The sequence below is a fragment of the Acomys russatus genome, chromosome 32, assembly GCF_903995435.1.
Source record: "Acomys russatus chromosome 32, mAcoRus1.1, whole genome shotgun sequence".
In the NCBI taxonomy this organism is placed as follows: Eukaryota; Metazoa; Chordata; class Mammalia; order Rodentia; family Muridae; genus Acomys; species Acomys russatus.
Window position 1 is genome coordinate 1315423 of NC_067168.1, and position 25506 is coordinate 1340928.

General features: G+C 47.4%; 1 protein-coding gene across 1 annotated transcript in view; it reads left to right on the plus strand.

Moving 5' to 3' along the window:
- Positions 1–5952, plus strand: part of Nedd4 (NEDD4 E3 ubiquitin protein ligase) — a 59854-nt gene extending 53902 nt beyond the window's left edge. The window contains exons 21-24 of the mRNA XM_051140445.1: positions 330–437; positions 1439–1535; positions 4244–4316; positions 4777–5952. Coding sequence (XP_050996402.1) covers positions 330–437; positions 1439–1535; positions 4244–4316; positions 4777–4879 — 381 coding nt within the window. The 3' untranslated portion in view covers positions 4880–5952. The remainder of the gene's footprint in view (positions 1–329; positions 438–1438; positions 1536–4243; positions 4317–4776) is intronic.
- Positions 5953–25506: the final 19554 nt, after the last annotated feature.

Genomic DNA, 25506 nt, shown 5'->3' on the forward strand with positions numbered 1-25506 from the left:
AGCTGTTCTCTGAGTCTCACACTCACACCATGGCATACACATGTCACCACGCGTACACACACACACACACACACACACACACACACACACACACACACACATGCAATAAAAAAGATCAAGAAAGAGAAATATTTTATGCTAAAACAGCTTTGCCTGCATGTAGTGGCGCACTCGAGGACTGAGGCAGGGTGGCTCTCTGCGCGTCTGAGGCTAGCCTAGTCTATGACCCAGGACACCTGGAGCTACATAGTGAGACCCGTCTCGGGGGGAAAGAGCAGCTGTTGCAGCAGCAGTTTATCCTGCTCACGGTCTGTGTCTCTTGTCTGCAGCTCCTTATGTGTGGTCTGGGAGATGTGGACGTGAGCGACTGGAAGGAACATACAAAGTACAAAAACGGCTACAGTGTAAACCACCAGGTCGTCCAGTGGTTCTGGAAGGTAACCCAAAGCCTGCTTCCCTGTAGAGTCAGTTACACGATGCCACCTCCCGAGTAACTTTTGGGGTGGGTGGCACTCCAAAAAGTGTGCCAGCCAAGCAAGCGGACCTGTGCGTTTGTACGGTGTGCCTTTGAGTGTGAGTCCACCCTCCAACACACTGAGGGTAAAGGAGGGAAAACATTCAGAATTGCAGTAAATGAGCTGAGGTAGACACGGCAGCTTTCACCAAAATGGGGGCTCTCAAGAGCTTGTAGTAACCTGCAACATGGCTCCTCCAAGTTCTCCTACAGATATGCCATTCAGTAAGGCCAATAAGTGTAATTGTTAAAGGGTGGTGTGTGTGTGTGTGTGTGTGTGTGTGTGTGTGTGTGTGTGTGTGTGTGTGTGTGTGTGTGTGTTTGCATGACTTTGTGTGTCACATGTGTGCAGCGCCTGCAGAAGCCAGAAGAGGGTGTCAGATTCCCCTGGAAGTTCAGTTACAGACAGTTGTGACCCAGTGTGTGGATGCTGGGAACTGAACCCAAGCCATCCCACCCCAAGGGGGGAGCCTTAGAACAGACCCTGGGCCTGAGGGGGAGCCTTAGAACAGACCCTGGGCCTGAGGGGGAGCCTTAGAATAGACCCTGGGCCTGAGGGGGAGCCTTAGGACAGACTCTGGGCCTGAGGGGGAGCCTTAGGACAGACCCTGGGCCTGAGGGGAGAGCCTTAGGACAGACCCTGGGCCTGAGGGAGAACCTTAGAACAGACCTTGGGCCTGAGGGGAGAGCCTTAGAACAGACCCTGGGCCTGAGGGGAGAGCCTTAGGACAGACCCTGGGCCTGAGGGGGAGCCTTAGGACAGACCCTGGGCCTGAGGGGGAGCCTTAGGACAGACCCTGGGCCTGCGGGGGAGCCTTAGAACAGACTTCCGTGACTGTTCTCTGCAGTCTAACGGCTTTTCTCCCCAGGGTAATTTGTCTGTTTTCAGTGCTCTCCTCTAACCAAAGTCTTTCTGATTTTCAGGCTGTTTTGATGATGGATGCAGAAAAAAGAATTCGCTTGCTTCAGTTTGTCACCGGCACATCCCGTGTGCCTATGAACGGATTTGCTGAACTCTACGGTAAGGGTTCCGCACAGGCCTCTCAGAAGTGCAGACATTGGCTGTCATACTCATGGCTGATGAATCTTCAAGCTTCTGTCATTTTCTTTTTGGTCTTTTGTTTGTTTGTTTGTTTGTTTTTGTTTTTAGAGACAGAGTTTCTCTGTATCCATAGCTGTCCTGGACTTGATTTGTAGGCCAGGCTGGCCTCGATCTCACAGAGATCCACCTGCTTCTGCCTCCCAAGTGCTGGGATTACAGGCATGCGCCACCATGCCCAGCTACCATTTTCTTGTTTAGCTTAATTTTTAGAAATAAAGTTGAGGGTTTGGGGGACAATTTGTTTGGTAAAGTGCCAGCCTAGACTATTTGGCAAGCTGCAGGAAGATAAGAGACCCTGTCCCCAAAATGTTGTTGTGCCTTAGGACCACTACCTGACGATGTCCTCTAGCACACAAAGAATTAAGACTGTTTTCCATCCTTGAGCACTAAGCTCTGTTCTCTGTGTGATCCCAGTGGCCCCCAAGTTCCTAACGCTGCAGCCCTTTTATACAGCCTCGTGCTGTGCTGACCCTGTTGTTGACACCTCAGAGCTGTGATTATACTACTGTGATAAGTCATAACATAAATACCTGTGTTTTCTGGTGGCCTTAGGTGACCTCTGTAAAAAGGTCATTCAACCCCCCAAAGGGGCACAGCCCCCAGGTTGAGAACCACTGCTCTAGGGCACCGGGTAAGGACAGCAGTAAAGGACACTGCCAACATCTAAGCAACAAACTGTGGCCTTGGAGGATGAGAGCTGCACTAGTGAAGGGTTCACTCTCTGGTGTAAGAGCCGAGACCACAGTCGCCTGCCTCTGGCTAACCTACGCTGTCATGTTATTCTCCGCACTCATTACTACTACTGTTATTCATTGAGTGCGACATTTACGTGTGTATGTAACACCGGCAAATATGGGGTTCAGTACTATCCACTATTTTAGGCGTCCACAGGGGACTTGAAACATATTCTCCACAGATGAGGAAGAACTCAAAGATTTCTTTGGAATTAAAAACTTAAATTAAATTAAGAGTAGGTTTTTCCAAGCTTCCTTGATCATGGGATCTTATTTTTCCTTTTGTGGTTTGGGGTGAGCTGTGGGTTGGAGGCTTTCCGTAGGTTCTTCACTCTTGAGGGAGACCCAGATAAGACCGCACAGCTCCCTCTCTATGGTGTTTTCCTTTCATGTGTGTCTGTGCGCCGTGTGCTTGCCTGGTGCCATTGGAAGCCAGCAGAGGCTGTCGGAGCCCCCAGAGCTGGAGTCACAGCAGGCTGTGAGCCGCCCAGTGTGGGTCCTCCGCAGGAGCGGTGTCAGCTCTTGGTGGCTGAGCTCTCTCCAGCCCCAGCACTGAAACTGCCAGCTGTGAAATACGAAAAGTCACGCCTCTGAGAAACCTCACTGTTGAGAATATGAAATAGTCTTTCGCTGCTTCTGGCATCCGTACACGCACATTTGGAAGTGATTATGGGATGTAAGGAGAAGTGTGGAAAGGCACAGGTCAGGATATGAGCATGGTTATCTGGTGACTGGGGTGTCGAGGATTGGAGAGAGCTAAGTGGAAACTCAGAAAGAAAAAGAAAAATATCCCTAATGAGAAAAATTGTAGATGGGTAACAGGATTACATGCGCTGTGTTCACACTACAATTCATATCAGTAGCAAACTTACAGTTGGGGTTCACCACATTAAAAAGGCTGAGCTGGGCGTGGTGGCGCACGCCTTTAATCCCAGCACCTGGGAGGCAGAAGCAGGCAGATTACTGTGAGTTCGAGGCCAGCCTGGTCTACAATGCGAGTCCAGGACAGCCAAGGCTACACAGAGACCCTGTCTCAAAAAACCAAAAAAATAAATAAAATAAAATAAAAATAAACAAATAAATAAGTTAGCTGAGGACTACTGCTCTAGAGGACCACACTCCGAAACACTCATGAGTGTGAGCCGAACCCCAGTACTTGGGAAGCTGAAGCACAAACATTGACCGAAGTTTATGGCTAGCCTCAGCTACATTGTGAGGCCCAGCCCAGCCTGGACTAAGACTAAGAACCTGTCTTGAACAACAAACAAAAGAGCAGGACTCTGGGATGGATCAGCAGGTCAAGGCACTTGCCCCCAAGCTTGATGACCTTAGTTCAGTCCCCAGAATCCACAGGCAGAGAGAACTCCCACAAGTTGTTCCCTGACCTCCACAATTTAACTGTTGTTGTTGGTTTTTTTCGAGACAGGGTTTCTCTGTGTAGCTTTGACTGTCCTAGGCACGCTTTGTAGACCAAACTGGCCTCGAACTCAGAGCAATCCACCTGTCTCTGTCTCCTGAGTGCTGGGGTTAAAGGCATGTGCCACCACACCAGGCTCCAATTTACTTTTTAATAGCAGTCAGAAGCAGAAAGGGAGTCCTCACTTCCTCTGTGAACCTCTGAAGAAAGTCCTAATTCAAGATGCAGCTGGGTTGGGTCAAGGATTGGACTAGAGTTCCCAGGTGTCACCATGGAGGGCTCAGCACCCACAGATGAAGTGGCAGGCAGCTTGCTTTACTACTGGCCTGTGACTCCAAGCACAGGGCAGGCTTCGCTCTCTTCTCTGGTTCATTTCCTGTGTGTGCAAGTTCTGCGTGTTGAAAGGGGGTATTTTGCAATATCTAGGGACTTGTGGGTAAAGGACATTAAACCACAGAAACTCATCTTCCCCTCAGGCTCCAACGGACCACAGTCCTTCACAGTTGAACAGTGGGGCACCCCTGACAAGCTACCAAGAGCGCATACCTGGTGAGTAGCTGTCTCACTCACCCTTGACAGGGCACTGAGGACCCACCCCGACCCCTGCTCGCCTAGGAGCAGCCCCTGCCACGCCCTCCTGTGGGGGGTGGGTGGCAGTCTTAGAAGAGAGGAAGAGACAGGAACACAGATCCAGAAGCCCATGCTGCTTGGGCTCACAAATCCAGGTAGAAAGACCCAGCTGAATCGAACTGAACAGGGCTGTACATATTGCCCCATTCCATGAGTTCCCCCAGAGTGCTAGAACATTCCATCTTGGAGGCTAACACAGTCAAGGAACCCAGTTATCTAGAGGGAGTGTGAGGACAAGACTGCTCAGGGAGTAGGGAGAGCCTCCCTGCCTGTGGTGACCATCGGTGGCAGTGAAGGACGCACTCTGGACGAGTAGTAGTTACCATTGTGACCTTTCCTGCATCATTCTCAGCTAACCAGATACTCTCCATCCTTTCAGCTTCAATCGCCTGGACCTGCCACCGTATGAATCGTTTGAGGAACTCTGGGATAAACTTCAGATGGCGATTGAGAATACTCAGGGCTTTGATGGGGTTGATTAGATTATAAGAAACAAGCCGTGGTGTCTTGAGCACCATAGTCTCTAAGCAAAAGCAAAATCGCATCTTTACATTTTCCGTAGAACTTCTAAAAGATGGTCACTGGCTCTTCCCACAGAGACCAGACAGTTTATCCATGATTTTAGCTACCACCATACTGATGTGTTCATTTGTCCAGTTACTTTGTCCTGTTGTTAGGGTTCACGCATGCCACAGGACATTAGTCCTGTGCGCCTGCGTTCTGCCCATATCTCATCTTGCTAGGCACATCCTTCTGAAACTACTGAGATTCCAACTGTGAAATATCTGTAATGAGTATCTGGTGGGAAAAAGTTGATGCTTTTTTAAGATGAAATTTGGACAAAGAAAGTCTTTAGTATTGAGTAAACTGCGACACACTTAGTGCCACTTGTCGCTACTTATTCTGTAGACCTGCCTAGTATACCTTATTGCCTAGATCTTTGAAACAGCTTTGGAAGATGTGTCACATATGTTTTTAGTCACTTGAGTCACTTGCAAAAAAAAAAAGAAAAAGAAAAAAAAAGAAAAAAAAATTTTTTTTTTTTACTCTTCACTTGGGAAGTATTTCACGTTTGTTAGCATGCAGCTTGAGTCTATTCAGAAGACAAGCAGAGCAAGCTTGTATTTGCAATGTGTAGAAAGTGTTAGGCCTCCCTCTTTCCTGTGCATCCTCAAGGCTCAGTCACAGGCTAGAGTCATTATGTGTTAGTGCGTTTAGAATTCCTTCAGACATGAAACAAGCTCCACAAAGCAGTGTTTCTAAGCATGCCGTGAAGAACCGAGTTACATGTATGACTTGCCCTTACCAGCCACTCTTCACGCTTGCACAGTCACGTAGTACATACGTGTTTACGGAGTTCATTATGTTTACAGATTAAGCGAATTTCTGTAGTTGCATTTTTATATTTTTAGTATCACATTAGTATAAAAAAATTTGTTTAAAATAACCAAAGAGTAGTTCAATGCATAATTTGTATGAATTTGTTACCAGGTTTCTTATGCTTTCTAAAAAATACTGTTTACTATGAAAATTGCATTTTATTAAAAGTCAAAAACCCCTGGGACAAAATGCTACAGGTGGAATCCTGACCACATTGAAGTGCAGGAAGAGACCCCATGCGTGCATCAGCACACACAGACAGTGCCGCCTGTGTGCCGGGCCCTTGAGATAAAAAACTGTCAGCAATGAAATCCAATTCCTTCTTCATCCTCGAGCTTAGAAATGTGGGGGTGACTTACTCACAGTGGAAAGTAGGGGTGAGTAGAGTAAGGCAGAAGGAAAGGGAAGCGAGGTCCCATCCACCTGCCAGCGCCATGTGCCAATCCCTCTTACTCATCCTTACATTGGTGTGATTATATGGAAAATGCTCTTATATATGAAAAATACTACTGTGATGTAATCACATGTTACAAACTTTCCAGAAAGCTCCCTGTAATACCCTGTGGGGGCTATAAGAAGTACTTGGGGCCATTGCTTTACGCTTGTTGGCTCTAAGACAAGTGCCTGACAGCCCATGGTAGGGGTTTCATCGACAAAGGAACCCCCAGGCCAGTGCATGCTTCCCAAGTGTCCTGACCAGAGTCCCCCCCGGCCTGGCCACAAGTGCACTCTGGATTTTATCACTGGGCGGCTGAACCTGCACCACTGGGCTCCAGCTTCTCCATCTGACAGGTGTGAGTAGCTGTGCTATCCTTTCTGTCTTTCCGGGACAATGAAAGACCAGGCAGTGCTTCTTCTTAAAGAGCTGCTTTCCTGGCAGCCACCAGAGCCTGACTCAGGTGCCAAGGCTATCACCCCCACCCGGTGAGGATGTCCACCTGAAAGTCAAAGCTGAGCAGTAGATGAGGATGAAGGGTCACCGCTGGTCCTGGAAACTTGCTGACACGTGTGCGTATTCACGCATGGGTCTCGGTGTCCACGTTCTCCACAAAGTAACACTAAGATGGGCTGGTGTGTGATCTGGAGCGTCCCGGTTGTGTGGAACTAAGGGTGAAACTGTCTTGTGAAGACAGCGTTGTACACGGTTGTTCAGTGTCACCTCTGAGAAGTCATGCACAGCAGAGCTTAGGAAACACAAGCTTGCTTTTCATCAGACCCATACCCCTTTAGACGATCCGTGACTTCACTATAGCCTGGTGTTAGGGAGGCCAGGCTGGCAGAACACCGCAGCCTGTCATGCATGACAGTGTCTCAGTGACATGCCACTGGGAGCTGTGAAGTCACTGTCACGAAACGAAGGCTTTGTGCTTTTCTAGAAAAGCATTTTAGCCTTTGTTGTTCTCTAATGCCCCCCCCCAAAATGAAACACAAAATTGCATTACAAATACAAACCCAAATGGCATTTGTTTTCGTTTTTTATTTATAACGCTCAAGTTATTCCTTATAAATGTCAAGTTAAACACAATTGGTTTTGATGATGAGCTATTTGACATTGTTTTTAAATTTCTTCTTCTATGGTAAATGTATATCCAGATTAATGTATCAAAATTTATTGCATAAACTATAAAATCATTTTCAAATTCTCAATTCCACAAATAAAGTTCTATTCTAATTTTAAAAACAAAGCTGTGGCTCGGTTTACCTAGAAATGTTTTCAGACTAGTTTACTGAGTGTTGTCTTAAAGATTCTCAAGATGGGCTTGGCCCTTGTATGAACCCTTCCTCAGATTAACCTTGTCATGGGCAGCCTGTAGTCACTTTACAAAGTTGCCCCCTGGCAGCCAGGCATAGGAAGTAGTTTACTGAGGACCCCCCCCCCACTTGGTTTGGGGTTACGCGGTTCTCCCTATAATGTACTCAGCAGCCTCGTCCCTTCACCTGCATGTCCTGTGCACACAGCCCTCTCCGAACACTGCACTGGCAACCCAGAACCCCCAGGACTCCTCCCTTGCATTGGTCTACACTAAAGTGTAAGCTTCCTCTTTGCTGATAACAGATTTAGATGGTGTCCAGGTGTCTACCCAGCATACCACAGTATGAAGATAAGGGCTGGGCCGTCTTCAACTGATTTCAGGGTACACATGTAGTAAGTTTGGGGAGAATCCCCTACTTACCTTCTATGCTGTGCACAACTGGATGCGTGTCTGACTCAAATAGGGAGCCACCCAAAGTACATCCCTTAGTAACTAGCCCTCCCACCTTTAGACCTACCTGATCTGTAGTCAGGGCTCTTGGATGTTCTCACTCCTATAGCCCTCTGTTGATCTTCACTATACTCTGCTCATTTAAAAAAAAAAAAAAATCTTTTAACAGTTGTCCATGCCCCTTGCCTGCTGCAGCACTAGAGAAAGTGCCCTACCCCGACACCTTGCCTGGGCAGCACAGTAAAGCTGGCCCAGGTGGCAGGGGCACTGGTGAGCCAGACTGAGGACATGAGAGCTGGAGAGCTGGCCCTGCCCCTTGCCCGCTGTGGCATTGAGTGAGCCAGCCAGGGCAGTGTTCGAGAGCTCCCCCTGGTGGTGACAGAGAGGATGGGTTGGCCAACTCAGCTAACAGCGAGGCCCAGATCCAGGGCTTTGAGTTGGCACACCCTAACATCTACCCCAACTATGAGCTGCTGGAGCACTTGAAAGGGTCTGTCCTGCTAGTTCAAAGTTGTGGGATCTCCATGACCCGGCAACAAGAGGATATCTAAGGGAAGTCCCCATGAGGATCCAGTTTTGATAATGTAGCAGAAGCCAGAGGCCTCAAACTTATCAATGACTCATTGCAATGAACATTTGGTGGACAAAGGAGACATGAAAGTGGTACACACTGACACGAGTTTTGGGGTTTTTTTTGTGGGGGGGTGTAGTTTTTCCTTTTGGGAGAGAGGTTGCAAGGGCTGAGGGCAGATATGAAGGGATGGGGAGGTAAAGTCCTCAGTGCTTGTACTTCCTGAAATGCTCACACTTGATTTCTACATTTTTCATCACTTCCTTGGGCTCAGTGACGCCAGTGATTATTTATTTGCGTAATTTTTACACACATTTGGGCAGCTTAAGGACAAAGAAGGCTTCACATCCATGTTTTTCTTTAAAAACAATCAAAAAAGATTTGTCTTATTGATGCATCTGTGTGTGTCTGTGCATAAAACTCCTGAAAGCAGGTTCCCTCAGAGACCAGAAGACGGCATCAAATCCCTTGGATCCAGATTTATACAGTTCTGAGCTGCTAGACGTGGGTGCTGAGAACTGAAGTCAGTCCTCTGCAAAAGCCAGTGTTCTTTCTTTGTTTTTCCTGACAGGGTTTCTCTTGTGTATAGCCCTGGGTGTTCTGAACTCACTTGTAGACCAGGCTGGCCTTGAACTCACAGAGATCCGCCTCCTAAGTGCTGGGATTAAAGGTGTGTGCCACCATGCCCAGCAAAGCAAGTATTACTGAGAAAACTGGCTCCCTGAGAGATTATTTGTAATTACTCATTGCTGGGGAGGAAGTATTTTTTCTTTTTCTTTCTTTCTTTCTTTCTTTCTTTTTTTTTTTTTTTAGACAGAGACTCTCTGTGTAGCCCTGGCTGTCCTGGACTCGCTTTGTAGACCAGGCTGGCCTTGAACTCACAGAGATCCGCCTGCCTCTGTCTCCCAAGTGCTGGGATTAAAGGAGTGTGCCACCACACCCAGCTGGAAGTGTCATTTTCTTGAGTGATGTAGCCACTTATAAATTGACCATGTTCCAGTAAATAACCTCTCATCTCCAAGAATTAATGATATTTTAAAAGAATTTTAAACGTGTGTGTGTGTTCGCATATGCACACACTTATACATGAGGGTGTCACTGGAGGCCAGAGGAGCACATTGGATCACCTGGAACTGGAGTTACAGATACTTGTGACCCACAATTTGGGTGCTGGGAATCAAACCCAGGCCCTCTGGAAAAGCAGCCAGTGCTCTTAACCACTGAGCAATCTTTCCATTCCACAATTCTTTCTTACATACTGACATAATAATAGTTGAAATCTGTTTTTACAATGCATTGGAATTTTTTTCCCCAAGAAGAGAGCAGGAATTTTTTCCCCATCAACTATATCTGATGCTATTAGCATTGATGACTAAATAACTCGGCCATATTATTATCATTGGTAATTAAATAACTGCTATTCATGAAGATACCTTAACACAAATACTCTTCAAAGAAATAAAGCTGGAAGAGCCGGAAGGTGGTGGCACATGTCTTTAATCTCACCACTGGGGAGACAGAGGCAGGCAGATCTCTAAGTTTGAGAACAGGCTGGTCTACAAAGCAAGTTTCAGGACAGCTAGGGCTATACAAAGAAACCCTGTCTTTAAAAATAAAATAAAATAAAACTGAACACATTACCCAGGCACATTGCTCTACAGCTGCACATGCTGCTGCAAACAAGACCTATTCCTGACCTCACAGCTCTATAGGTCAGAAGTCTCCATGGATTCTCCTGGTGTCAAACCCCAGGTGTCAGCAAGGCTGACTTTCTCTTCTCCACATCCCTCTGGAGGCTATCAGAGCCCAGTTCTTAGAAGCCTCAAGTCTGGATCCCTTCTGTGTGGCAGGAGTTAGCTGGGGTGGGACACTCACCAGCATCTCTCATCACTGGTCCACCTCTGTTCAGGCAGATGATGCATCTCAGGCATCTGGTTTGGTCTCTGCCACAGGTGCCTCTGCACAACTTAGGGACTAAGAAAGAAAGAACTAGAGATTCTACTTTTAAAAACACTGAGGTGTTGGGGCTGGAGAGATGGCTTAGTGGTTAAGAGCACTGACTGCTCTTCCAGAGGTCCTGTGTTCAATTCCCAGCAACCATATAGTGACTCACAACCCTATAAGGTGATCTAATGCACACTGTATACATAATAAATAAGTCTTGTTTTAAAAGCCAAGGTGTCCAATTTTGTTATATGCACAGTGCTAGCTAGATTTATGTCAACTTGACACAAACTGGAATCATCTGAGAAGAGGGAGCCTCAACTGAAAAAAAAAAAAAAATGCCAGGGGCTGAAGAGATGGCTCAATGGGTAAGAGCATTGTCTGCTCTTCCAGAGGTCCTGAGTTCAATTCTCAGCAACCACATGGTGGCTCACAACCATCTACACAGTGATCTGATACCGTCTTCTGGCGTGCAGATGCACATGCAGACAGAGGGCTCATACATAAAATAAAATCTTTTTAAGAAAGAAAGAAAAATAAAAGCCTCTATAAAACTAGGCTGTGGAAATAGGAAAAAGAAATTAGACTGTGGGCAGGCCTGTAGGGCATTTTCTTAATTAGTAATCAATGGGGCAGGGCCCAAGGGTGCCCCATTGTGGGTGGTGCCATCCTTGGACTGGTTGGTGGTCCTGGATTCTATAAGAAAGCAGGCTGAGCAGGCCATTAAGAGCCAGCCAGTAAGCAGCACTCTTTCATGACCTGTGGGTCAGCTCCCGGCTCCACATCCCTGCCCTGTTTGAATTCCTGTCCTGACTTCCTTCAAGGATGAACAGGATGTGGAAGAGTAAGGTAAACACTCCCCGAATTGCTTTTCGTCATGGTGTTGCATCAGAGCAAAAGAAATGTTAACTAGGACACGCAGTATGGCTTTCCATAGTTTGTCAACGTAAGGCTGTGTAAACTGACGCAAACACCTACCAGTGGGACTCTGCACTCCATGCTCAGGTCACCTCTCGGGTAGCCCCGCCCCCCACTCCCCACCCCCAGCCCTTCCATGTTTCCGTGTAGAGAAATGGAAGGCAGGAGTTGTTCCTTTAACTCACAACTATAGGCTCAGGCGCTGTTCAGTCCCTTGTTTGGACCATAATTTAAGTTCTGGGGAAAAATTAATTATCAAGGCAAATCATATGTGTTCCTGAAAATAGTTTCTCGTTCACAAGAGTATTTTTAAAACATACATGCATGAGTCTGTGTATGCGCACCACCTATGTGCGGTGACCAGAGGCCAGAAGTTACAGATGGCTATGAGCTGTCTTCTGTGGATTCTGGGAACCAAACCTGGGTCCGCCACAAGAGCAGTAAGCACTCTTACCCACTGCGCCATCTCTCCAGTCTCCAAACAAGCACATTTTACACAGGACAAAGTCAAGAACAGGCACTCAGGCTACTCAAAGACAATGGGCAGAGCAAACTACAGCTCATCTCAGTTTGAACAAACAGGCTTTTCACTGATGCTAGCCTCAAAAGTGCAGCCCGGACGAACCACTTTGTTGATAGTCTGACCCTGGGCACCAGTCTAAGAGCACCATAAATATGCTTCCAGGCTGATGACAGTAAGATGCAGCCCCTGGTGAGTCACTCTGTGATGAGTGACTGGGCTTGCTTTCTGTTATTGCTGTTGTTTGTAATGGGGAAGCGCTTGTGATTTGGTGTTGGAGGTGTGTGGTTTTTTTGTTTGTTTGGTTGTTGTTTGGTTTGGTTTGGTTTTTTGAGACAGGGTTTCTCTGTGTAGCCTTGACTATCCTGGACTTGCTTTGTAGACCAAGCTGGCCTCGAACTCACAGCGATCCTCCTGCCTCTGCCTCCCAAGTGCTGGTTGTATGTTTTGTTTTGTTTAAGCCAGGAAGAGCCTGTATTTTCATCCCATCCACCTCTTCAAAAGAATTGTGAGAAGAGAAAAAAAGAAAGGTATAGAGAGACAGCCACTACCATGTGGGTCGCCCATGGCGCTCCGCTTGCTTACCCTGCGATCTGGGGACAGTGTCAGAAGGGACTTGGGGGTTTAGTGTCAAAACCTCCAGTCAGAAAGTGGGTGTGACGGTGCACATCTCTAATCCCAGCACTGGGGAGGTGGATGCTGGAAGATGAGAAGTCCAAGCTCACCTTCAGCTACACAGGGAAAGGGAGGTTCTAGGGCAACCTGAGCTACAGAAGAGCCTATCTCAAAACCAACAGAAAAACACTTCTAGTTAGTCTTACACATTGCCAAGATGGATGGCCTTAGGGAGAAGGGAGAAACAATATCGGCTTGGAACTTATACTGAGACCTATGTGAGGGTTTCTCCCTAACACTATCTCTAACCAACAGACATGAATGCAAACATATAACTTTAAACTTCTTAACAGCCATATCCAAGCAAGTAAAAAATAGATGAATGGCCAGATTGTGGTGGCGCACGCCTTTAATCCCAGCACTCGGGAGGCAGAGGCAGGCAGATCTCTTTAAGTTCAAGACCAGCCTGGTCTACAAAGTGAGTCCAGGACAGCCAAGGCTACACAGAGAAACCCTGTCTTAGGGGAGAAAAAAAAAAAAAAAAAGAACATGAAGAAGTCATTTGTAATGCCTATTGGACCTGGTGTATGCATTGCACCATTTCAATATGTATTCCATATACAGTTGGTAAGGAGCTGGTTTTTGACCTTCAGGTATTTCGTTGTCAAAAGTCTGTATTGCCTTACACCACACCACATCTCAGTTCAGAATGGCCAGGTTCTAAATAGGCACGTGTGGCTGGTGCCTTTGTATCTAACAGCCTTCGCATCGATGAGCAAGCCGGGACCATATAAGGGAGAGATGAGCAAGGCCAGGACCATATAAGGGAGAGGCTACTAGAAGTCGATTTCCCTCAGACTCAAGGAAAGGCAAATGCTGAGAACAAAGCGCCGCTCTATCAATCGTCACATTCCGCAGTTTCCAGACTTACTCTGGCAGGTTCTGGACAGTTATCTACTTGAAAGAGAGGTCGTGTTTCCCCAGAAGCAGTATCCACTTCACTGATAATGTTTCCTAACAGCAGTTTGGGAGACAGGCGGATACAGATTATAAGGGTGCCTTGGTCACTGTTCTATTGCTGTGAGGAGACACCGTGACATAGGAACTCTTATCAAAGAAAGCATTTAATTAGGGGCTGCTTACAGTTTCAGGGGCTTAGTCCGTTGTCGTTATGGCAGAGAGTGTGGTGACAGCAGGGGGGTTGCGGGAGAAGGCGCTGAGAGCTACATCCCGATCTGCAAGCAAAGACGAGACCGGCAGACTGGACCTGACGCGGACTTTTGAAACCTTGAAGTCCACCCCAATGGAACACTTCCTTCAACAAGGCCACGCCCCCTAATCTGTCTACCCCTTTTAAATGGGTCCATTCCCAGGTGACTAAGCACTCAACTATATGAGCCTTTAGGGTCCTGAAACCACCATAGTGGGGAAGAATTTGAACCCTCAACTCACGCCAGCATCTGCCAGAATGCATGCCGGCGAGAAGTCAGGGTTTGAGGAGAGCCCCCTCTAAGGCTCGGGGTGTGGCTCGGTTGCTGGAATGCTGGTCTGTTATGCAGGGAATCCCCGGTTCTACCCTCAGTACCGCATCAGCTGGGTATGGGTGGTGCATGCCTGTAATTCTGACACTCAGGAGGCAGAGATAGACGTTTCAAAATCTGAAGCTCTCCCTTGGCTATATATAGCAACTCTACCCGGGGCTTTGTGAGATTCCGAAAGAGAGAATGCGCATGCGCGCACCACGGAGCCAAGGTTGTCCGGTCGTCGTCCGCCCCCCCCGCCCCCCCGCAGCCATGCTGATGGCATGCTCAGCACAGTTGGGAGGTGAACAGGAATGGGGCAGTGTGTCTGAAAGAGCAAGAAACAGAGGGAGTGACAAACTAGAATGATTGGAGAAAGCAACTGGGGTGGCAGGGGTCACCGAGGAGCAAACCTCTGACACGCAGGGGAAGGCAGAGGTTGTGGGAGAGAGACATCTGTTTGTTTTTTCGCCTATGAGGATAATAACAAGATGCAACCAGGCCAGGAGGGCTAATGGAGAGCAGCTGGAGCGCTGCCTGGGCGCTGGGTCCAGCTGGAGGCTTTGAACTGACACCAGCTCGCTCGTTTTCAACTGTGCGTGTGGCCTGTCAAGTAAAACAAGGGGTTCCTCGCAGATAAGTGTGAGCTGCTCCCAGCAGCGGGAAGAGCTGAGATTATCTCGGTGTGGAAAAATAGAAACAGACGACTGTGGAAATAACCTGATCTGGGTCCCACTGGCGACAGACATGGCGAGGGCTGCTGTGCCTGCGATGGGCTCGCCCACCAGGGATGGAGTCCGAATTTCCTGTTAGGCCCATGAGACAGACAGTATCCCAAATCATACAGAAGGAACCTCCAGGAGCCAAGAGCCAGGTGGTCCTCAGCCTGTTGCACTCTCCTCTCCCTCCCATTCTCCTTTTCTTCCTTTTTCTTTCTTTCTTTCTTTTTCTTTCTTTCTTTCTTTTTTTTTTTTTAATTACTTTGTTTTGTTTTATTTTGAGACAGGATTTCTCTGTACAGTGCTGCCTGTCCTGGAACTCACTCTGTAGACCAGGCTGGCCTCGAACTCGGAGATCGCTTGTTTCTGTCTCCCGGGTGCTGAGATTACAGCCCTGCACCACTGCGCCTTGCTTTTCTTTTCTTTCTTTCTTTTCTTTTTCTTTTTCTTTTTCCTTCTTTTTGTTTGTTTGTTTGTTTTTTGTTTTTGTTTTTTGAGACACAGTTTCTCTTGTAAATCCTGCCTGTCCTGGCTTCACTTTGTAGACCAGGCTGGCCTGGAGCTCACATCAGTCCTCCTGCCTCTGCCTCCCGAGTGCTGGGATTAAAGGCGTGCGCCACCACGCCCGGCTTTTCTTCCTTTCTTAATGAGACTAAGACTATCGCATGCTTATATCTCCCAGACTGGCCTCCAATTTCCTATGTAGCCAAAGATGACCTTAAATTGTGATCTTCCTGCCTCCACCTTCCAAGTGCCAGGATTCCAAAGGTTCATCACCACACATTGTGCAGTACTGCATGCAAGCCCGGGGCTCTGAGCGTGCTCGGCAAGCACTCTCCAAAATGAGCTTGTCTTCAACCCGAGTTTCTGATGGGGGCAACTTCTGCAGATGTTTTATATTCAGCAGGATAATCCAAGTGTTGATTGGGGAAAGGTTCTAAATGTAGCTGGTTTTTTATTTAAAGAAATAATTCTCAAGGCTGTAGATGTAGCTAAATTGGTAGCAATCATGAGACCCCGAGTTCGATGATTCCTCCACCACTCTTAAACCAGGCATAGTGACACACACACAAAATCTCAGTACTTTAGATATAGAGACTGGAGGATCATGAATTAGGTCATCTGGAGGCTAGCCTAGGTTAAACGAAACCTCTCTCTCTCTCTCTCTCTCTCTCTCTCTCTCTCTCTCTCTCTCTCTCTCTCTCTCTCTCAAAAGATTTATTTATTACACCTGCATACCAGAAGATGACACCAGATCTTTGTGAGCCACCATGTGGTTGCTGGGAATTGAACTCAGGACCTTTGGAAGAGAAGCCAGTGCTCTTAACCTCTGAGCCACCTCTCCAGCCCTCCTCCTCTTCCTCCTCCTCCTCCTTCTTCTTCTTTTATAAGATTTATTTATTATGTATACAATGTTGTGTCTGCATGTACACCTGCAGGCCAGAAGAGGGCACCAGATCTCATTACAGATGGTTGTGAACCACCATGTGGTTGCTGGGAATTGAACTCAGGACCTCTGGAAGAGCAGACAGTGCTCTTAAACTCTAAGCCATCTTACAGCCTCTTTCTTTCTTTCGTTTTTTCTTCCTTCCTTTCTTTCTTTCTTTCAAAGACAAGGTTCTCTGTATCACTCTGGCTGTCCTGGAACTCGATCTGTAAACCAGTCTGGTCTTAAATTCAGCAGCTAAATGAGACAATTTCTTGGTGGTGGCTTCAGTGGCAGATGGATCTCTGTGAGTTTGAGGCCAGCCTGGTCTACAGAGCAAGTTCCAGGACAGCCAGAGCTACAAAGAGAAACCCTGTCTCAGGGAAAACAAAACAAGATGAAAGAGAGAGAGAGAGAGAGAGAGAGAGAGAGAGAGAGAGAGAGAAGGTACTTGGAAGTGGGGGCTCCTCACACCTTAGTTTCATCACTCCAGAGGCAGAGGAAGGCTGATCTTGGGGATCAAGGTTAGCTGGTCTACAGAGTGAGTTCTAGGACAGCCAAGGCTACAGAGAAACCCTGTCTCAAAAAAAAAAATAAAAAAATAAATAAATATATATATATAAATATATATATATATATATATATATATATATATTTCCATATTCATCTCCACTGGGCCAGGCATAGTGTTATAAGCCTTTAACCCCAGCACTTAGAAAGCCAGAGGCTGGGACTAAGGAGATGGCTCAGAGGTTAAGAGAACTGGCTGTTCTTCCGAAGGTCCTGAGTTCAATTCCCAGCAACCACATGGTGGCTCACAACCATCTATAATGAGGTCTGGTGCCCTCTTCTGCCCTATGGGTGTATATGCAGGCAGAATACTATATAAATAATAAATAAATAATTAAAGAAAGAAAGGCAGAGTCTGGCAGATCTCTGTAAGTTACATGCCAGCTAGGGCTACATATAATGAGGCTTTGTCTCAGAGGATGGAAGAGGGGGTGGGATTAAATTCAAACACACGGGGTTGGAGAGATGGCTCAGGGGTTAAGAGCTCTGGCTGCTCTTGCAGAGGACCCGGGTTCAATTCCCAGCCCCCACATGGCAGCTCACAACTGTCTGCAACTCAAGTTCCAGGGGATCTGACTCCCTCACACTGACACATGCAGGTGAACACCAGTGCGCATAAAATAAAAATAATATTTTTTAAAAATTTCACACACACACTCACACCCTTGCCTAGATTTAGGTTTTATGGGTACCTAGGATCTATAACAACTGGCCTCCTCCATGTACGCCTGTGTGTACACCTGGATGGCCTGATGTCTATGGATAGCTGGGGCCCATAGTTTCAGCTGTGTTCTTGTACTCTGCTCTGTGGGTGTCTGAGCTCCCTACCTGAGGCCTGAGCCTCCCGGCAGAGGCCAGAACACCAGTGCTGCCACCCCCACGCCCTGGGCCTCCCAGTTAAGGACAATTTTGTCCTTCTTCATGAAAGCGTGTAGAACTAGGAGGCGGCTGCTGTGGGAAGCCTAGCCTGAGAACTTGGGGGCAGGTGCTTGGACACACACAGCCCTCTTACTTCAATGACATGACTGGGTGGACAGAGAAACCAGCCAGGCCAAGTGGCCCGTGCAGGGAGCACATGGGAGGCTCCCAGAGCCATGAGGAAGTCTTGCAGAAGGAAGTAGAGGCCGGAAATGAGTTAGGGTAACGTCCAAATGCAAAGGCCTCAGAAGGGTGAGCTCTGAGAGGCAGGGTACACCCCCCCCCCTCCTGTTTGCTGATGGCTGGCCTGCCAAGACCCAGCTCAGTTAGGAGAAGCTGGCCTAGCGCGCGCCAGTCCCTGGTGTCCGTCCCCAGCCCTTCAACCCCTGGATGTGGGGCTACAAAGCTGTAATTCTAACACTCTGGTGGTAGGGACAGGAGGGTCAGCAGTTCGAGGTCATCATCGGCTACATGTTGAATTCATATCAGCTCGGACTACATGCGACCCTGTCGGAAAGGGAAGGAAAAGAAATTATAAGACAAAAGGGGAAAAAGATTCCTGGCCCCAAATGTACCCATAGTCAACTACTGTTCCAGAGTTGCTTAGAAAAGAAACAGTTCCTCTGAGTTGGCAAAGAGCCTCCAAGGCCTGTGGGAGCCATACTGTAGCCTGCCCACTCTAGCTGGCTCCCGAAGCCAGTCTCGGGCTAGGAGGGACTTGGGCTAGGAGAGACAGCTGAGACAGAGGTTCAGGCGGCCAGTGTGTTCTCCGCACAGCCCAGGCCACTGGACAGTATTGTCTGCTCGAGCTCTCCTCCCTCAGGGCTTCTGAGGAGGAGAAGTGTTTCACAATTCTACGCCACAAAATGCTCCCGAGTATTGAATTACCCAAAAGATGCTTAGTCTTTGTGGGCACGGCTGCAGAGAACAAATGCGCTGACACCATAAGGAACAGCCATAAATGTGAGGTTTGAAATTATAATGGTTCCCTAATTGAATATAAGAAACGTTGCTCTGTGGAGGCTACAGACTCTCTGCCAGGGGGACAAGAACTATTTTCCTTTGACTCAGCCTCCGTGTGCCTTGCCAGTTGCGTGGGGACAGCCTCATTCTGAAGCCTGCTTGCCAAGTTACGGGGCTTGGAAACGGTTTCTTTTAGCTTGTGGAATTCTGGTCCCCTAGCCTTTTAAATTGGCTGCGCGCATGCGCACAAAGACCTCCTTTGCAGATTTCCCAAGTCGGAGAGGGTAACTTAGTCCACAAGTGGGTGGATAGTTTCAAACCGCAGGACTCTCATTTCTGAGAGCTCTAACTGTAGGCTGTTCTTCCTGGGGAATGCAGGGAAGAGTGCTAGGACGTGGCATTTAGGCAGTGCTTTTAATTCTCCTTAACATGTTTTTCCGTTGTTCATTGTCTCATTTCATTGAGTGCCAGAAAAAAGCCAGTAAAAAGCGCACGGCCTCATTCTCATCTGAGAGTTGGGAAGGTAAAGGCAGGAGCCATCTAGGGCTCACCATTGCTCACCCACTGAGTAAATGAGAAGCAGGTCTGGGAGTGAGGTCAGTCTCGTTGGGTGGTCTCCGGACTCAGGCTTTGTGTCGCTTCCCAGCTCTGCAGAGCCCCAGTGCCTGCAGCTTCGTCTCCCCATGCCTGACCTGCAGCTGAGGCTGGGGACTACCCTTCGATCTGGAGTTCCAGTTGGGGGTCCCTTCCTCTCCTCCGTGTGGCATGGACTTTGGAGGTATCTAGAGCCTCAGTGAGTCCTGAAACTACGACATACAGCTCATGAGAAATCTGGTGTGTCAGGATGCTGTGGCTTGGACCCTCAGATGTGACCTACAGTTTGGAGATGATTCTCTTATGCGGGCTCCTGCTGGGGGCTGGGGGGACAGTCACGACACACCTTTGCTGTCCCTCTTGGTTTCTTCATTATGTGTGCACAGATCAACTTTTTCCTTGCCATTTCTGTTGTGTCTGTGTGTGTGTGTGTGTGTGTATACACTCAAGTGTGTGAGTACATATGTCCATGCACCTTGTGCAGTCCACATGTGTGCCTTGTTTGCATGTATATATGTATGTTTCCATATATACACACACGTCCATGTGTGTGCATTGTGCATCCATGTTTTGTGCCTGTACACATGGGTATACATACATGTGCATGTGCTCTGTGTGTTCATGTCTGTGTGTGCACGGTTCTCTGCAGCACAGCTGCTGCCTGATTATTACAAGTACCGGCCTGGTCTGGCCACACATCCCACGCCCCCTTTTTTCTCTGGAAGAATCTGTCTCAGATTATTCATTGTGGGTTACATCAGCCTTCGCTCCTCAAGAAGAAAGAAGCTGTTTATGTTTCTCAAGCAATTTTATGGTTTAGGTGGTAAGATCTGGCTTCCTGCAGAGCACTGAGAGGCAGATCCAAAAAAGAAAACAACCCTGTGTCCCTGGCATTTCCTGGTTGCCCACAGCCTCCCTCTGCAGCTGACATTGATAAAAAGCTCATCAAAGGAGTCGGCCAGCCTCACTGTGGGCTTTGAAAATGCACACGAGTGTGTGGGGCAGAATTCCATTTAAGATGCAGATCATTTTTTCCACAGAGAATGTGACATATGTTGTCTCCATCTTGTTAGATATTGCATCCTAAAATCTCAGAACAGCCTTGAAATTAGTTGAAAACAAGTATATTTTAAAATGTAATTTGACACTCCCAGAAAACTCAGGCTCACTCTTGAACAAATGGAAGATACCCTTATCCTTGCAGGGTATGATTCAACATTACAAAAATCATGGTAACTCCAGCTCCAGGGGATTTGACGCCCTCTTCTGGACTCCATGAGCACCTGCACTCATTTGTGCAGACACACACAAATTAAAATTTATTTTATTTATTTATTGGTTTTTTTCCAGACAGGGTTACTCTGTGTAATCCTGACTGTCCTGGATCTCGCTCTTTAGACTAAGATAGCCTCAAACTCAGAGATCTGCCTGCCTCTGCCTCCTGATTGCTGGGATTAAAGGCGTGTACCACTGCTACCTGACTAACACCTATATATATATTTTTTTCTTTCAGCTGGTTCCCTCTCCTTCTTTTAACTGTTCATCTAACTTTTCCTTCTGTATTTTCAAGATTCAAGGTGTTAACATTTGGGTCCAAAAACACAATGTAATTTTTCTTCCATTACCTGTTGGCTAAGTCCAACACCTGAAAATCAGTGTTATGATGGCCAGATAAATAATTTCTAGGCCAGCAAGATGATTCAGTGGGTAAAGGAACCTGCCACCAAACCTAATGGTTGAATTACTTCTCATGGGACCCATGGTGGAAGGAGAGAGCTGACTCCTTCAAGTTGTTCTCTGACCTCCACTCTCCTGCCATGGCGTACACATACCTGCTTATGCAGAGAACTCACATTCCCAGCATTCATGCCCTCTGGTGGCTCATGGCCTTTGCTAACTCCAAGTTTCAGGGCATCTGATATGAGTACAAAATAAATACATTTTAAAAAATACATTATTTACTTCTGACTCAAATAATGTGGAGGGCAGAGGACAATGTTCAGGAGTCATTCACTCCCTCTACCATGGGCTCGCCAGGCTTACGCAACAAGTCCTTTGACCCACTGAGCATCTCCAAAGACCCTCCCCCTTGGTTTCCTTATTAGCTTTCTTATGTATTAATTCCACAAATTGTCTTTATCATATTTCCACTTATTTTCAAAATCTTTGTAACTGTCTTGTCCAGGGAAGTCACTGTTTTCCCTGGAAACCTGATTCCTGGCGTTACAGCCCTCAGCCCGGCTGGGATCCCAGCTCTCTTCTACAGTTGACCCAGTTATGAGTTGGTTTGGTTTTTTGTTTGTTTTGTTTTGCTTTGGTTTGTTGGTTTTTTTTTTCCTTTTCTTTCTTATTTTTATTTTTTAAAGATTTATTTATTTATTTATTTATTTATTTATTTATTTATGTAGATGAGTGTTCATGGCAGGAGGGAGGGCATCAGGTCCCATTATAGATGGTTGTGAGCACCACTTGGTTGCTGGGAAGTGAACTCAGGAAGAGCAGCCAGCACTCTTAACCACTGAGCCATCTCTCCAGCCCACTTCCTTGTTTTTCTAGAACACGTCTTAGGGTAAATTCCTACAATACAGGTTGCATACAGTGTAAGTCCTGAAAGGATTTTGGCTTTGACCTCATGTTCAGGTGATAGTTGTGTTGGGTATAGATTTCTAGTTAGTAACCATTTACCCTTAAGAGTCTGCAGCACTTGTCTTCATGTGTTCCATCATTAACGTTGCAACTGTCATTCTAAAGTGCATCTGCTTAGACAATGCATCTTTACTCTCCCTTTAATCATTTAGGGCCATCATTTTCAGTATTGTGAGGGTTCATGATGTGTGCCTGTATTAATCTACTTTTTTTTTTTTTTTTTTTTTTTGGTTTTTTGAAACAAGGTTTCTCTGTGTAGCCTTGGCTGTCCTGGACTAACTTTGTAGACTAGGCTGGCCTCGAACTCACACAGATCCGTCTGCCTCTGTCTCCCAAGTGCTGGGATTAAAGGCGTGTGCCACCACCGCCCAGCTTTAATCTACTTTTTAAAAGACAGGGTCTCACTATGCATCCCTGGCTGTCCTGGACTCACTTTGTAGACCAGGTTGGCTTCAGACTCACAGAGATCCACCCACCTCTGCCTCCCGAGTGCTGGGGTTAAATCTGTGTGTCACCATACTTGGTCCATTTTCTAAATTTATCATGCAAGGTATTCTGTGTGTAAGTGTGAATTGTGGGGGTTGAATAGGGAGCCTCTCACAAGCTAGGCAAGTGACCCACATCCACAGCACAAGGAGACCTTGTTGACTACAGTGTCACTTGTGACCTTAGGCCACTCAGCTATCCACAGGCTCTTGTTTTAAGTCTTCTTGTCCCTGATTTAATTTTACTTCCCCCCTGGGATGAGTTTTTCTGCTTGTTTCACGTGTTCATTCATTCTAGCTAGCCTGTGGGTGATATTTAGATTTCTGTCGGTGTGTCTAGGAAGAACTGTAGCTGGGCAAAGCCGTGCCCACCTGTAACCCCAGCATCCAGGACCAGGAAGAGCACCACAGGGGTAAAGTCAGCCTGAGCTACACAGTGAGTCCCAGGCCAACCCGGGCTTACATGGTGAGCCCCTGTCTCAAAACAACAGAAGGAAAGAGAAAGGAAGGGAAGGAGGGAGAGAGGAAGAGAGGGAGAGGGGTAAGCAAACAGGGAGGGGTGGAGGGAGAAGTATGTATGTCTGCCAAGCACTGCCAACCTGGGCACTACTAGTTCTACAGATGCTTAATTTTGATAGAAGAAAGCTAAAAAATAAATTTTCTAAGTGTCTACATTTTCCCAGTCGTGTAGATCCAAGTTTCCAAGCATTTGTGGGTAAAATGAAAGTAATGGCGGATCCGCTGTCAGCGCAGCGTCCTTCCTCACAGCCTAGCTCAGGGGAAGCTCTGGCCTGGACTCCAGCCCCCCCACCCCACCCAATTCCTCCACACCCTTCCCCACCCCTCTCCAGCCTGCCACCCACCTGCTGCCATCCACAGCCCTAGGCTTCCTCCTATCCAAGCTTCTGCTGGTTGCTGGGCCCTCAGCTGCAGGCAGTAAGGAACTCTGGGCCTTGTGCCTGTGGGGCCAGCGCTATAAATAGCCCTGAGTACAGACTTGCCTCTTGTTAACCAATGGTACTTTATTGCTTTCCATTCAAAATAGGCCTGGCTGGTGTTTAGTCTCTCGGGGGGGGGGGGGGGGCAGCTGTAAAGGCTACCTCCTTTCACAGCTAAGGAGTGTTACAAGGCAATTAAAATATTTTTGCCTCTTCTCTCTTATGATGATTATTCCCCTGTGGTGGCTACAGCCAAGTGCTTGCTGTCCTACGAGGCACAGAGGCCTCTGGGGACAGTGGGGAAGGCGTCAGGACACACTAGCCTCCACTCAGAGCTTGAGCCACAGCTCCCCTCTTGTTTTTTATCGGATATAGAGTCGAGAACAGTGTGTTGTGAACAGGCCAGGTACCAGTTACCTCACTCTGGAGCGCCTTTCCTTCAGGAAGATAAACACAGCTTGTGAGAAAAGAAATACATATGCTTGAAAATGCTGTGCCTTCCCCTTTGTGGTAAGTGAAGTGTTTGTACAAGTAAATGTATATTCTAGCCATGTGAACACAATTAGAGGAAAACAGTGTCTTGCACAATCTAGCTCTGTGTTATAGTAAGTAATATGTTAATCCTGGCCATAAAATAATCAACACATGGAATGAGGGGCGGTCATAATCTTCACATTGATCTGGATACACACAGCATCCTCTTCCATGTTCAAAATTCCCCGCTGACTGGGGTCTGAGGAGACGGCTTAGAGCCCTGCACGCACAGGGACCAGAGTTCAACCCGACATTAAAAAAAAAAAAAAAACAATTCAGCCAGACAGTGGTGGCGCATGCCTGTAATCCAAGCACCGGGGAGGCAGAGGCAGGTGGATCTCTGTGAGTTCCAGGCCAGCCTGCTCTACAGAGCTAGTTCCAGGACAGCCAAGGCTACTTAGTGAAACCCTGTGTCAAAACAAAACAAAAAAACAAAGACAAACAAACAAACAAAACCAAGTACAGTCACATGTGCTTGTAATCCAGTGCCGGGGAGGAATTGATGAACGGGTCCCGGGGCCTCACAGGTCACACAGTTAAGCCTACTTTGTAAATTCCTGAAGCCTTATCTCAAAAGACAGCTGTCAAAAAATGAGACACAGCAGCAGAAACTGACTTTTGAGCTCCACATGCCACCCTCACCACCCACAAGCACGCCTATACACATGAACATTAAAAAAAAAAATCTGTAGTCAAGCATGGTGGCGCATGTCTTTAATCCCAGTACTTGGGAGGCAGAGACAGGTGGAGCGCTGTGAGTTCGAGGCCCAGCCTGGTCTACAAAGTGAGTCTAGGACAGCCAAGGGTACACAGAGAAACTCTATCTCAAAAAGCAAAACAAAACAAAACAAATCCATGTTGTGACTTCTAGGGCTGTCATATTGCAGGGCAATATCCCCACCACAGAAGACCACACAGACCCTGGAGAAGTCCTGAGACGAGGTAGTGGTCCCAGGCTGTACTGAGAGGCCTCAGGAAAGGTGAGGGGGAGACGGGAAAGAAAAGACATGTAACTGATTCTTCAACTCGACCAGAAACGATTCTGCCAAATGGAATCTGTAGCCATTATGAAATTTCCAGGAAGGAAAAGATTAGCACGCAGATGAGGCACAGATGTGACTGGGCGATGCCTCTGCTTTCCTCAGAGAGACCAGCGTAGGCGTGCAGAACTGCTGTGGTGATGCTAAGAGGGCTTGCGTTAGAGACTCAAAGGACCAGTGAGGTAAATAGGCTCACATCCCTTGTTTTATGGGTGAGATGGACGGTGGGGCACAGCCAGTGCAGAGTTACACTATTTATAAACACTGTTACAGATGTTTACAGTGTTCCCTAAAGAGCCAGGTACAAAGCAGGGCCTTGTGCCCACTAAGGGCTGACGGGTACAAGCCACAGATGCCCTTTTTGCAGGTTGCCTGGTGGAGGGCAGGGCTGAGCCTGGCAGCCTGGGTATAGAAGGACGAACATTGTCTTCAGCTGACCTTCTCAGCAGGCTGTACCTGTGACCAGGGATGGGGGATGCACGGTGGGAACAGAAGCCCCCAAAAGGACCTGTGGAAGAGACCGAGCTGAGTTAACAGGAAGAGGACAGGCAGGACGTGGCCCCCTCTCTGTAGAAGACAAACAGGCCCGAGAAGTGCCCGTTAC